At 46.8% G+C, this 15,049-nt stretch overlaps 1 protein-coding gene and 1 pseudogene across 2 annotated transcripts; one reads left to right on the top strand and one right to left on the bottom strand.

The window, feature by feature from the left end:
• Positions 1-255: 255 nt before the first annotated feature.
• Positions 256-2,879, bottom strand: LOC310677848 (small ribosomal subunit protein uS7-like; annotated as a pseudogene). The gene is made up of 2 exons: positions 2,875-2,879; positions 256-976 (listed from the first exon to the last, which is right to left on the bottom strand). The product of its transcript is annotated as a small ribosomal subunit protein uS7-like (transcript).
• Positions 2,880-5,474: 2,595 nt separating this feature from the next.
• NDUFB8 (NADH:ubiquinone oxidoreductase subunit B8) lies at positions 5,475-15,049 on the top strand. Its single transcript, XM_083440652.1, has 5 exons — positions 5,475-5,631; positions 9,364-9,490; positions 11,807-11,906; positions 13,436-13,591; positions 14,879-15,049. Exons 1-5 carry the CDS (start codon positions 5,535-5,537, stop codon positions 14,966-14,968), a joined length of 570 nt encoding a protein of 189 aa, XP_083296778.1. The 5' UTR covers positions 5,475-5,534; the 3' UTR covers positions 14,969-15,049.

A 15,049-nucleotide genomic window follows, 5' to 3' on the forward strand; every position in this document is an offset into this window, starting at 1 on the left:
ATTTGCTTTGGATATCCAGCAGCAGCAGCTCTTAACAATTGGACTTGGCCACACGCTCCAACTCGTCCTTCTTCTTGATGGCATAATAATAATAATAATAATAATTTTATTTATTTATACCCCGTCCTCCCCAGCCCAGGGCGGCTAACAACCAATAATAATAAAAAGTTGATTAAAATACAATTTAAAAGAATTAAGATACAACATTAAAACAATTAGGGAGCAATCTCTTCATAGGAGGAGAAAGGAAAAAGAAAGAGGGGGAGGGAATCAAACTGATTCTGAGCCAAAGGCCAGGTGGAACAACTCTGTCTTACAGGCCCTGCGGAAAGAGATCAGATCCCGCCGGGCCCTGGTCTCAAGAGACAGAGCATTCCACCAGGCCAGAGCCAGTGTTGAGAAGGCCCTGGCTCTGGTTGAAGCTAATCTAACTTCCTTAGGGCCTGGGACCTCTTGAGAGTTGGAGGAACTCTTAGCTGCATTGATCAGCTCATCTGCTAGGCACTCAGCTATGGTCTTTATGTTGCGGAAGGAAGCTTCACGAGCCCCAGTGCAGAGCCACCAGATAGCCTGATTGACACGACGCAAAGGTGTCACATCAACAGCTTGTCTCCTCACTGTGCCAGCTCAACCAATACGGGTAGTGTCTTCACGAGGACCACTGTTGATGATGGCATTCACCAGGACTGGAAGGGGGTTCTCTCCTGTGAGCAGCTGGGTGATCTCGAAGGCATGCTTGATGATGCGCCCAGTCATGAGCTTCTTGCCATTGTTGCATCCATGCATCATCATTGAGTTAGTGAGGCGCTCAACGATAGGACACCGGGCTTTCCGGAAGCGCTTGGCAGCATAGCGCCCAGCACTGTGTGGCAAATACTTGGCGTTTTTCTCCTTCACTGCAATGTAATCCTGCAAGGAGATATCACTGATCTGCACATCATCTGTACTCCATTTCCCAAACTGAAGGAATGGGTTTCTGTGCAGTCAGTTTAAAACTGACTCAACCCCCCCCCTTTCCTGTTTCTCCAAGAGAGCACTCTAAAATTCGTAAAACTTGAGCTGTTGAGCAAATGCATAACAAGGACACAGCTGTATAAACAAACTCTCTCCTTTATCAGTCACGGCAAGGGATGACCCTGACTGTACCAGTAGAACAGAGAAGACACGTATGTGCCTTATCTTACGTTCTGACCACAAAAGACGCACAGATCCAAGTCCGGGAACAACGCCAGAACATGTTCTCGGAGATGACGACCTCTGCCTCCAAGATAAGAGTAGGAAGAGAAAGATCCTTTTATGGTCAGAAGTACAAGAAGGAATACCCTTTTATGGTTAAGAATACCAGAGCAAGAACATATGTGATGTCCACCTGCGTACATAGACTGACGTGGTTGGATTCCTGGGGAAGGAGGGAGAGGGTTCCTGGAGGATATATATACTGCATGTAATCTCTGATTTCTTTGGACTTGCTGTGGACTCACCACGCAAGTGCCTTCTGCTATCGGTGTCATTTGACTTCCTTCCTCCTGTCCCGGAGCAATGCAGACCCAATCGGTAAACTCCAATAAGGCTACAAAACAGCTTGATATCAGGGGTCTCAGCCACAGCAGGGGCTGTCTCCCAGTCAGTCATTATGGAGGCGCTTCGCTCTCCTCCCCGCGCCCCGCTCGCTCACAGAGGCAGAAAAGGGCCACACGCGGGGTTACCCAGAGTCTTATGCCGACCCCTGAGTTAATTCTTTGCAGGGCAGTAAGAAGGACCAGGGGGGAGCAAGGTGGCTCTGAAGTCCACTCTGGGAGCTCCCTCAGTCACACAGCCTTGTCAAACCAGGTCAAGGTATCTTATGAGAACATGAAGCTCAACATTTGTGTTGCGTATTTTATATGTTGCAGGAACCGCCCCCCCCAATCATTCAGTTTGTACAAACTTCACACACACTCACACTCACACACTACATACGCTACGCTTCTGTTATAAATTCGTAGAAAAGCAACCATACATCGGATTTGCACTGTTCCACTTTTATTTTACTCCATGAAGGAAGGACCACAAAATGGGGAAGGTTTGATACAGGCCACCATAATCCCTTGAGCATACCAGCACATACACAGGAGCCCTGCCCAGTTGCTATGCCAACCCTGATGGTCCTAGACAGAAGACAATCAAGATCACAAAGATCTTGCATATGGGAGTGGATTCAGCACGGACTGGAACAAAGGACAATAATCAGCTCTTCCCTCTGGGGGCAGGAAACTGCCAACTCCCCTCTGTCACCTGGAAAGTACTCATGGGGAGGGGGAAAGGGGGAACCAGCCAGGTGACAGGACACTCAGGTTACCACCACAACTCCTCCCTCAACCCCTCCTTTCTGTGATGTATGCATGGTGTTTCTGGGGGTGCTCTTGATCTACAGGATGGGAATTTCAAAAGTTTTTATAAGGCCTTGCACACCATTTTTCTGTGTCTTTTCCTCTCTCCTGCCAGTGAGGGGAGTACCCTGTTGCAACAGTTCAATAAAGGCCAAGCCTACAGGCTGCTGTTTTGCTCCAAGTTATCCTGGTTGGTGTCTTTGTTTTTTGTCCAAGGGAGCCCTCGGATTTTTCCGTTAACATATGTGCTTGCCCTTCTTGCGGCAAGCGACAGGCCTCCCTTCCTGGCTTGTGCCATCTCTTTATTTCTGCCCACCCCTTGCTAAAATATATTTCATTTACACAGCCATGGTTAGAATAATATTGACTTTAAAAGTTGAAATGGCCATTGATGTAATCTTTCTCTCCATGTGGCAAATTCTAGCAATAGTTAATGAGAATTTACGGGGCAGAGTTTTATGGGATGGAGGGATCAATTCCAAATAAGATCAATTTTGCATCTCACCTCATTATGCAAATTGCCTTTTTTGGAATGGTATCAATATTATTAAAGTTAATATCCAAATCTAATTGTCTTGTCCTGGCAGAGCTGGGAAAATATAAACAGCTGAAACAGCATGCTTACTTTCAGATATATATATAATATTAGCATGACTGATGCATTATCTTGCATAAGATCAATATTAACATTAATGAAGCCTACATTTTACTTCATTACATAAACTCTGGCGTACTAGTTCTCATTTTTTCTCCCGTTATTCACATCAGACATAATGGGGAATGTCTCTGTAACGATCTCTATTATAAACCTCTGCAGATCAAAACCCATTCCAGATTATTTATCATTAAACCCATTTGCTCTAATGACAACATTAGTTATAAACATACTAATTTAATGAAGACAGTGATAAACCAGGTATACCTACATCTAACTGCTGTTTATTCTCAACACGAATGTGTTGCTTGCTTGCTCTTTCTGTTTCTTCTGCCTTTTTTCTTATTTACAGAACCCTCCCCTGTGCAAGCAGACCTGGAAGACATGCTGCTGCTGGGAACTTTACATTGGCATATTACAGCATCAGGAGGAATATTATGGCTTAACTTTGCATCAGTGTAACCCCACTATCAGAGCAACCTCAACCGTGTGTAGTGATAGGTGGAATCAGAGATGTGTCATGGGGGGAGTACAACCTAGTCAGCAAAACAGTGTAATTTTACCCCGGGCAGAAGAGGTGGTGTATATGTTAACTGTTATGTACTAAATTTCTCACCCTGGGCCAGCAGGGGATACTGTAGATAGTTTTCACCCAGGTCCACATATGTAAATAAGGGATTGAAAGTGACGTTCAGTGATTGGATAATTACAGAAAATGGTTACTGTTGCATTCTAGTGGAGCTCTATATAAGCAGGCTGGCTGAACCCTTCAGTTGTGTTCTGTTCCGGCCTGTGAATAAACAAGAGCTGTTTGAAGAATCGCTGTGTCGTCTGATATGTTCACCCACAACTTAACATTAACACTCATGTTGAACTCAGCAGACCACCATAAAATACTTCCCCCATCTCCTTCCACCCTGCCTGCGCAACCCCCGTGGATTCTGACTATGTAGCCAGTTACTGCATATTCATATTATCATCATCATCATCATCATCATCATCATGAAGGGGACGCGGGTGGCGCTGTGGGTTAAACCACAGAGCCTAGGGCTTGCCGATCAGAAGGTTGGTGGTTCAAATCCCCACGACGGGGTGAGCTCCCGTTGTTCGGTCCCTGCTCCTGCTGTCAAAGTGCAAGTAGATAAATAGGTACCACTCCGGCGGGAAGGTAAACGGCGTTTCCGTGCGCTGCTGTGGTTCGCCAGAAGTGGCTTAGTCATGCTGGCCACATGACCTGGAAAAACTGCGGACAAACGCCGGGTCTCTCGGCCTATAGAGCAAGATGAGCGCTGCAATCCCAGAGTTGTCCACGACGGACCTAACAGTCAGGGCTCCCTTAACCTATTATCATCATCATTATTATTTCAATTTGTATACCCACCCTTTATCAAAAGGGGCCCCGAGCTTATCTGGGAGTAAGCTGTGTGGACTTACCCTCGAGTAGATAAGCTCAGGCTCCACAGGAGCCATGCTATAAAATAAATAGCAACGAAACAGCCATGAGGTTTGTTTAAACAAGAAAATAACAGGTTTGGAATTGGAGTAACAGGTTTGGAATTGCCCAAGAAAGATGTTAAATTATTTTTGTATGCCACAATTGCTGCTCGTATTTTGTTAGCTAAAAAGTGGAAAACCCAAGAATTACCAACGACAGAAGAATGGCAGATGAAGATGATGGATTTTTCGGAGCTAGCCAACCTAACTGGAAGAGTCTGCGACCAGAAGGAGGAGGAGTATCAGGAAGATTGGATTAAATTTAATGATTACTTAAATATGTTAAGTTAAATTAACTGAAAACAGCTTGTAGATACTCAATTGGCTTAGGATTTTATTTAAGTTAAGTGATGAATTAATATGTTTAATTTCATAATGTGAAGATCTAAGGATGTTAATGTTTAAGTTAAATTTTATAAGGACTGTGATTTGGAAAACCGTTAAAAGGATATGCAACGAAATTCAAGCGAGGAAGTCACTTAACAATGTTAATAAGTGTAATTTTTAATAAGGCTATGATTTATGTTTGTTTGTTTTATGTGTTTGTTTATAATGTTGTGAAAACCAGTAATTTTTTTTTTTTGAAAAATAAATAAATAAAACGCGACAATTAAATTAAACGTTTCACTTTCAGCTGAGGGAGAGCACGAAGGCCCCGTCGCCCTGTCTCTTGCTTGGGGGGCAAGAGGCCACAGAAGCAACCAGCCCTTAGCCGCGCGTGCGCTGTAAATCTACCCACTGTTCCCCGTGAGGGAAGAGGCGGGCGACGGTGCGTGCTTGCGCGCGTGCGCACGCGGAGGAATGGCGTCCAAAGGAAGCGCGGGGCTTAGGTCCTGCGACGCAAAGGCTGGGGGTGATGGGAGCTGTAGTCCAAACGACATCCGGGGAACCAAGGCCGGCATTTAATGCGTCTATGATGTGCGTGACGGAGCGCGCCGCGCACCTCCCCCCCGCCTTAGCTCCGCCCCTTTCCGCCGTCAAAGGTCAGAGTTCCCTTCGGCGCTTGAAGGGCCGCCATGGCGTTCGGCGGCGCCGCTGCTGTCCGGCTGCGGCCTCTCCAGCTGCTGCGGCCGCTGGCGTGGAAAGCGGCGGCTCCGAGCGGCGCCCGTGCCGGTCCGTGAGTTGCTGCTGCCGCCGCTTCCCATGGGGTGGTGCAGAGGGGGGAGGCGGGGGAGGTCACCTTCCCCTCAGGCGGGCGGGTTGTGGGGGTCAGCATCCCTTCGGGGGGGGTCACTGCCCCACAAGTGGGGGGTCACCTTTCCCTCAGGTGCTGGGGGCCACTTTCTCAAGTGGAGGGGTCACCTTCCTTCAAGGTTCAATGACTGTCAGATGGGGGGGGGGGTCGCTTCTCCACAGGTAAGGGGGGTCACTACCCCAGGTGGGGAGATTACATTCCCCTGAAGTAGGGGGAGTCACCTTCCCCTCAGGTGCGGGGCCACTTTCTCAAATGGAGGGGTCACCTTCCTTCAAGGTTCAGTGACTATCAGATGGGGGGGGTCAGCATCCCTTCAGATGGGGGGGTCGCTTCTCCACAGGTGAGGGGGGTCACTACCCCAGCTGGGGAGATTACATTCCCCTGAAGTAGGGGGAGTCTCCTTCCCCTCAGGTTTGGGGGCCACTTTCTCAAATTGAGGGGTCACCTTCCTTCAAGGTTCAATGACTATCAGATGGGGGGGTCACCTTAGGTGGGGAGTCACCTTCCTCTCAGGTGGGGGTTACCATGCTCTAAGGTGGGCAGGTCAGTGACTACCAGGTGGGGGGGTTGAGCATCTCCTCACACAAGGGGTTCACTTCTCCACAGGTGGGGGTCACATTCCCCTGAAGTAGGGGGAGTCACCTTCCTCTCAGGTGGGGGTTACCATGCTCTAAGGTAGACAGGTCAATGACTACCAGGTGGGGGGGGTCAGCATTTCCTCACACAGGGTTCACTTCTCCACAGGTGGGGGTTCAGCATCTCTTCAGATGGGGGGGGGTCACCTCAGGTGAGGAGTCACATTCCCTTCAGGTAGGGGGAGTCACCTTCCTCTCAGGTGGGGGTTACCATGCTCTAAGGTGGGCAGGTCAGTGACTACCAGGTGGGGGGGTCAGCATCCCCTCACACAGGGGGTTCACTTCTCCACAGGTGGGGGTTCAGCATCTCTTCAGATGGGGGGGTCACCTCAGGTGAGGAGTCACATTCCCCTCAGGTAGGGGGAGTCACCTTCCTCTCAGGTGGGGGTTACCATGCTCTAAGCTGGGCAGGTCAGTGACTACCAGGTGGGGGGTCAGCATCCCCTCAAACAGGGGGTTCACTTCTCCACAGGTGGGGGGGTCACATTCCCCTGAAGTAGGGGGAGTCACCTTCCCCTCAGGTGGAGGTCACCATGCTCTAAGGTGGGAGGTCAACATCCCCTCACTTCTCCACAGGTGAGGGCCATCTCAAGTTGGGGGGTTCACTTTTCCCTCAGGTGTGGAGGTCCCCTTCCTCTTCACTTGGGGGTCCATTGAGCTGGGAGGAAGTTGAGGCTGCGCTGGACCTACGGGTGCCACCAAACACCTGTTTTCTGTGTTTGTAAGAACTTGGTTGCTTAGTGAGGTAGCGCCTACCACTTTGGGAACTCCCTTCCTATTGATCCCAAACAGACATCTTCACTGCACTCTTTTGGCACCTGCTTAAAAAGACATTCCTGTTTAGGGGAAGCCTACCTAGGTGCTTAGAGGATTGAGATGGTTTCTAACCTGTTTCAGTGTTTTAATTTTTTGTACATTTCAAGGTTCTCGGTTTTAGCGTCTCTGCTTTGAGGGTTGTTGTTGTTGTTTTACCATCAAGTGGTGTATGAAATAGAAGAAATGGAAAGAGCAGTCTGCTGGATCAGGCCATTGGTCCTTCTTGTCCAGCATCCTGTTCTCCCAGGGGCTGACCAGGTACCTGTGGGGAACCAGCAAGCAGGAGCTGAGCACCAGAGCAAAATCCCACACTCATGGTTTCCAGCAACTGGAATTTGGAAACATTCACTGCCTCCATGTGCTGGGGGCAAAGCCATTAATAGCCCTCTCCTCCTCCATTCATTTGTCTAATCCATTCTGGTTGATGTCCACCTCTTGCCTCCTGTGGGAGCGAGTTCCACTGTTTGACTATATGCTGCATGAAGAAGAGCTTCCTTTTACCTGTCACTCCGTAGCTCAGTTGATATGGGACAGCTGCATGGTGCTGATAACACCAAGATTGCAGGTTCGATCCCCATATGGGATAACTGCATATTCCTGCCATTACAGGGGATTGAACTCAGGATCCCTTCCAACTCTACAATTCTATGAATCTTCCAACGGTGGCTGCAGTCCTTTTGCATGCTGGCTTTGGGAGACAGCTCCATGAACACACAGTGCCTTTATCACTGAGTAAAAGAGAGTGGGATAGGGCTGTGGCTTGGTTTTTCATTGTTTTCTAGTTTTCTTTTTGTGCTGTGAATTTAGTGGGGCTTCATTCCTGAATGCCTGTGACCAGAGGGTCCCGGGTCCCAGGTTAGAATTCCCTGTTCAGTGGCACTGAGGATGATGGTGGCTTTAAAAAGAGAGAGAGAAAAAACCAAAGCCAGCTCCTGCCAGCACAATATCTGGGCCATTCATGTCTTCTCAATTTTCTCTGTGGCTTCTGTCATCTTCATCACCATCGTCACTTTTAATTTGCATACCACCGTTCTGTGTTGCTATACACAAGGCAGCTTACAAGCTGAAGAGGCAACAAAATATGCAAGAAAGGTCACACACCTTACAACGATCCAATACAAATAAGTCATAATTTAAAAATGACTTAAAATAAACATGCAAAATAAAGAATATTCAGTAATCCATCAGCCTGTAATACACAATAAAATTAAACTCTCAAAATATCAGCCAATAATGATTAAAGAGAAATTTACTCTCAACAGTTACAATAAACCATTACTAAATTATAATCAATAAAAATAGCAAGTCATAAAATACCACAATACATTAAACTATGTAAAAAAGATTGACTTGAACAACAAGGTCACATAACTTTTGAAATTATTAAAGGAATCCCCCCTACTCTTTCCTTCCCTCCTCCCTCCCTCCCTCCCTCCCTCTCTCTCTCTCTGTCTCTCTCTCTCTCACACACACACACACAGAGAGAGAGAGAGAGAGAGAGAGCCTTCGCAGTCACTTCTGCTATTCTTAAAGCTGTGGCCTGGGAGAGGCTTTTATAGGGTACCTTCATGCCAAACCTCCACATCCCCACCCTTATTGATTAGACTCTTCTGGTCATTCTACCCCTCGCCCCCTAGCTGCCGCTGCGCTTTATGCAGAATGTTGTGCTCTTTCTGCATAAAGGGCAGTGCTTCTGGATCTCTTCTGGATCTCTGCTTGATCTCTCATTTTGAATGGCAGGTGGTGACTGAGGATGGAACCGCCTGTGATTCTAGACTACATGCAGGGCTGCTGGAAACACACCCATGTTGGGGTTGTTTCTGCAGATTTTCCTGTGTTATGTGAGCTCGCTGTGTGTTCCCCTACACTTGCTCCACATCATTGATTGTCACAGAAGTAAGAAAAAATGCAGGGAAGTAACACTACTAGATCTGGCAAAAGTATTAGATTGTGAAGGGGGAGAACATTGTCATTTTCAGTGGCAACCGCACTTGTTTTGCCGTGAGGTGAGTGTGCTGCCGAACACAGCTGTGCACTTATTTCCTTAACTGCGAATTCAAAGCTTCCTTTAATGCAGGCCTAAATGAATTCAGCTTTTTGTTCTACAGCACTGTACTGTTCCTGCTCTGAACAATCTATTCTTTGTAAGCTGCTATTTCCCCCTGTAGCCTTGGGCTTAACTTGCATTTCTTCCTCTAGCTTCGGGCACGCCAAAAGACTTGCTGCCTGGGCCTTACCCCAAAACTCCGGAGGAACGGGCAGCTGCGGCAAAAAAGTACAACATGAGACTGGAGGACTATGAACCTTATCCAGATGATGGCATGGGGTGAGGTATACTTGACTCAAAGATTGGGTGGTGTGGGGAGCTGGGATTGTGAAAAGCATATGCCTCTCCTGGTCTTGTTTGCAGATACTTGGGTAAAATATAATATTCATGCTTCTTGGCTCTTCTCTGCCTACCCCACCCCCAGCAATAATAGATTGTTTTCATGAAGTTCAGACAATGGGGATCCAACCACACAATCCTGGGAACCCCTTGGACTTTGCAAGGCCACCCAAAAAGGAAGGGACAATTTTAAGCACATATTCAGGTCAATACTGTCTCTCTCAGCATGAGCCACATTAAGATATTTGTTCATCTTCACATCAACTCAGTGACTTGGGTTATTCCGGTTTTTACCAAGGAGTAATGACAACTAGGGGAATGAACCTGCATTAGCAACATGAGGTCAGGGCAGTGCCTCAGGATTTTAAAATAGGGAAAATTCCTACCCTATCCAAACCCACTTGAGAATATTAAAAGGTAAAGGGACCCCTGACAATTAAGTCCAGGCGCAAACAACTCTGGGGTTGTGGCCCTCGTCTCACTTTAAAGGCTGAGGGAGCCGGCGTTTGTCTGCTTCCGCAGACAGTGTTTCCAGGTCATGTGGCCAGCATGACTAAGCCGCTTCTGGCAAAACCAGAGCAGCACATGGAAACACTGTTTACCTTCCCGCCAGAGAGGTACCTATTTATCTACTTGCACTGTGTGCTTTTGAACTGCTAGGTTGGCAGGAGCTGGGACCAAGCAATGGGAGCTCACCCCGTCGCAGGGATTCTAACCACCAACCTTTCGATCGGCAAGCCCAAGTGGCACAGTGGTTTAACCCACAGCGCCACCCACGTCCCTATGTTGAAAATGTTAGTAGTGTGGGTGGCACAGTGGGTTAAACGACAGAGCCTAGGACTTGCCGATCAGAAGGTCGGCGGTTCGAATTCTCGCCACGGGGTGAGCTCCCGTTGCTCGGTCCCTCTTCTGCCAACCTAGCAGTTCGAAAGCACATCAAAGTGCAAGTAGATAAATAGGTACCGCTCCGGCGGGAAAATAAATGGCATTTCCGTGTGCTGCTCTGGTTCGCCAGATGCAGCTTAGTCATGCTGGCCACATGACCCGGAAGCTGTACGCCGTCTCCCTCGGCCAGTAAAGCGAGATGAGCGCCGCAACCCCAGAGTCGGTCACAACTGGACCTAATGGTCAGGGGTCCCTTTACCTTAAACTACTCCTTTAGAATTACAGTCTACACTGTGGGGAATCCATAACTGATAGGGGAGCTTAGATTTGAAGTGAAGGCAGGAATCCAAATGCAACAGGGGTTCTCAACTGGTTTGGGCCAATGAATATATTAGGTAATTCTGAGCAAATCCTGGGGTGCCAGTTGCAAAATGGTTGCTCTGGGGGTGCGGGTGACAGAACACCAAATGTTTGCCATATCTAGAAAGAGAATGCAAAATGACGTGGGCATCCCCTTTCCATCGACAGAAAAAAGGTACCTACGTCAACCACTTCTGCATTCACTCACAGAGAGCATTCTTTGCACGCCTTCTATGTTCAGAACGGAAGGGAGGGTTGATGTCCAATCATGGCACCCAATGAAATGTGGGCATGTTTAAGGGGACCTGTTCAGTGTAAGAGATGCTGAGCCAATACACACAAGCACTGAGCAGGAAGGGCAAATAGGCCTCATGCATTGCTGATTTGGAAGGCAATATTTACAGAGACCTTTTTAACAGACTCCATAGATACCCAGGGGGTCAGGTTGGTGTCTGCTGAAATACAACAACGTTAAATCTAAAGTTTTTAAATGTAAGCAAATAATTCCATGTTAATGTTGTCCTTCTGTAGTATGAAGCTCTTCAAGACTCATAATTGAGAAACATTGGCCTAATTCATGGAGGATCCTCTCCCTTAGTTCGCATTTGTAATAATATTAAAGTGGCAGTAGCTGCCACTGTGACATAAATTTCAGTCTACCTCCCTTCCTTCCTGATTGGAATTTGGATCTTTTCTAACCCTGTGATACATATTTTTAATTAAATACACAACTCCGAATGGGTTTTGTTTCCATGACTTAGTGGTATATCACACTATATCCCACAGAACCCGCAAACTAGGAAAACTGGGAAATGGTAAAACACAGGCATATTGCTTTTTACAGGATGAAATGGCTGAGTATTTTTTAATGCATAAACATAAGAGTACTCAGATCTTCATAAGATGCTTTACCTGCTTTCTCTTCTGCTCTTGTTTTATTGTTCTTGTAAGCATTTTTCTGTTTGTCTAGTGCAATGGATTTATGGTGACTTCCTTATATGCTTTTCATAGTTACGGTGACTATCCCAAGCTTCCTGACCGATCCCAGCATGAGAGAGATCCTTATTATCAGTGGGACCATCCTGAGTTAAGGCGTAACTACGGCGAGACCGTAAGGATGATAGTTTTTTGTGTTCCATTTCTGTGATTTCAGTTTGCAGTCCATATTTATCTGGGTTAGGGAGAGTATCACCGAGTTGAGACTTTTTACTGAATCACATTCTGATGCTTCCAAGCTCAAAAGATCTTCCTGTTTTTGAATTTACTTAGTGTACACACATTGACACTTTAGAATCCAAGTTTTGAGTATGAAAATGATAATTGTATGTGTTTTAAGAATAGATTCTGACCTTGCAGGTATTTTGCTTTCTGATTGCAGTGTATGAAGTCACTCAGTGTCATCAATACTTGTGGTGCTTTGCAAACTTAGTCTAAACATGGATAGGGAGGGAGGGGACGGGAAGGTTCTGGTATTAAGGGCTAAGCAGAAGCAACGGAAGTTATAGGCACATAGGATGTGTTTTCTCCTGGAAACACAGATTTAACAAGGGAGGGCAAATATTAGAGAGAGATCTTTATCAGTGGCTTGAAGACTAATAAGAGAAGGTGCATGCATTCAGGGGGATGATGTCACCTAGACACCATCCAGACTTCCTGCATTGCAGGGGGTTGGACTAGATGATCCTTGGTTCGCTTCCAGCTCTATGATTCTATGACGTAAATGTTGGGATACTGGCAGTATCCCAACAGTAAACAGCATCAAGGCTGAATGGATGGCTCTGTTTCAGGGAGCAGGAGGTCTCTAAGCAGATCAGGGCAACAGAGTTGGAGGAGTGAAGATCACAGGCGAGAGTACCGTATTTTCTGGCGTATAAGACGACTGGGCGTATAAGATGACCCCCCAGCTTTTCCAGTTAAAATATAGAGTTTGGGATATACTCGCCATATAAGACTACTCCTCTTCCAACGCACACCAAATAAAAATTTAAAAAACCAGTCTCCAGTCCGGCTCGGAAATCCACTCCACTTCCCAGTGGCCGGGGGCTTCTGAGGCCAATTTTCAAGCGTATTTCTGCTTCATCTAGAGAGCTTGGTGTCCTCTGATTTAATTTGTTGTCTTTTTATCCTTTGGTGGGGAGTTGCTGTTGGAACTGCTGCTGTAGCCGGCGTATAAAACGGCCCCCGAATTTTGAGAAGATTTTCTTGGGTTAAAAAGTAGTCTTATACGCCAGAAAATACAGTATATTAAGATACAAAATAGGAAATTTCATCATAGGATGATGTCTCATCACAGCAGAGTCCCTTATTTGCAGAAGAAATCAGTTTTTTGTTGTTGTTTTTTGTGGGGGAAGCAAAACAAGTCTGGAAGGGGACCATGCGTGGAAACTGGGTGATCTCCCCCCCCCCCCTTCCTGGTTTTTTACTGGGTCTTCACAACTAACTTTGTTTGCTTGTCACATCAGTTCAAGGGGAAGATTTATTCCTGCGATGTTCATGTCTAAGCTCCCCCATAGACAACCCCTGGTTCATAGTATTAGCAGTAAACTGTGTGAAGCCCTCTCTCATCTCCACAATAACCCCAAGATAACTCGCAGGTGGTGTCGGCCATATATAACCACACCTCCCCTTTGTTTTGACCAGCTGCATTGGCATTTTGATATGTTCATCCGCAACCGGGTTGACACATCTCCCACTCTCGTGCCCCGGAACACAATGTTTAAGTACCTCTTCGGCTTCATTGGCTTCATGGTCTCCATGTTTTTTCTTGGCGAGATATTTCCATCCTACCAGCCTGTGGTGAGTTACAAGTCAGCCTTTTTGAATATCTGGCTGTGAGAGCCCTCTAAAGTTCATATCTAGACTCCAGTGCCCCATATCATCTGCGGGGGCGGGGGAACCACTTTCTGTCTTTTGTTAAAATATTTGGGGAACCTCAGGCTAGGGAGTCATCTGTGCTCCTCAGGACTCTCCCTAAGCCATGCCCCTCTCTCCAAGCCACACTTTCTGTTGCCCACCTGGAATGTGTCATTGAACTGTGATCATGCCTCTGGTTTGCCTGCATAGAAAAGGGGTGGGGTGTAAACCTTGTGAGTTATTATTATTATTTATTAAGTTTGTATATTGCCCTATACCCACAGGTGTATTCCAGCATGTGGCTGGAATGTAATCTGCTGTAGCAAAGTCAGAGTTGCAGCCCTGGATGGATCCCCATAAATAATAATAATAATAATAATAATAATAATAATAATAATAATAATAATAATTTATTATTTGTACCCTGCCCATCTGGCTGGGTTTCCCCAGCCACTCTGGGTGGCTTCCACAGAGACCAAAAATACACTAAAATATCACACATTAAAAACTTCTCTGAAAAGGGCTGCCTTAAGATGTCTTCTGAACGTCAGGTAGTTGTTTATCACTTTGACATCTGATGGGAGGGCGTTCCACAGGGCGGGCGCCACTACTGAGAAGGCCCTCTGCCTGGTTCCCTGTACCTTTGCTTCTCGCAGTGAGGGAACCGCCAGAAGGCCCTCGGCGCTGGACCTCAGTGTACGGGCAGAACGATGGGGGTGGAGACGCTCCTTCAGGTATACTGGGCCGAGGCCGTTTAGGGCTTTAAAGGTCGACACCAACACTTTGAATTGTGCTCGGAAACGTACTGGGAGACAATGTAGGTCTTTCAAGACTGGTGTTATGTGGTCTCGGCGGCCGCCCCCATTCACCACTCTAGCTGCCGCATTCTGGATTAGTTGTAGTTTCTGGGTCACCTTCAAAGGTAGCCCCATAAAGAAATGGTGGCCCTGAAAACAAACTATCCTTGAACCTTGAACTTGGTCTACAAGGATGGGGTTCTTACTGCTCACAATAGATTGTTTGGCAGGTGATAATCATCTGTCTTAAGTGAGAAATGCCACATGCAGGTGGCCTTGTGAGCAAACGAAAAGTGGGGGACATGGTCAGATTCAGCATGTGGGTTGGCAGGTATTTTGTTGCTTTGAAAGGGCTCACTTGGGCCTCTTGGTTCTGTACTCTATAAATATGTAGTGTGATGAGTTAATTCTCGCTGTCTCCTGTTCTCTGCAGGGCCCAAAGCAATTTCCCTACGGCGACCTGCATGTGGCACGAGGTGGGGATCCCAGCGAAACACCTGTGGTGAAGCACTATGAGATATAAGGATGGCTGGAACTGCAACTCCTCTTTTATCCTCTCTGATCAGGATTATCTATAAAACAAACTGTACACCACTCTATTCAA

The sequence above is a fragment of the Podarcis tiliguerta genome (assembly GCF_965153285.1).
Source record: "Podarcis tiliguerta genome assembly, chromosome: 5".
NCBI lineage: Eukaryota > Metazoa > Chordata > Lepidosauria > Squamata > Lacertidae > Podarcis > Podarcis tiliguerta.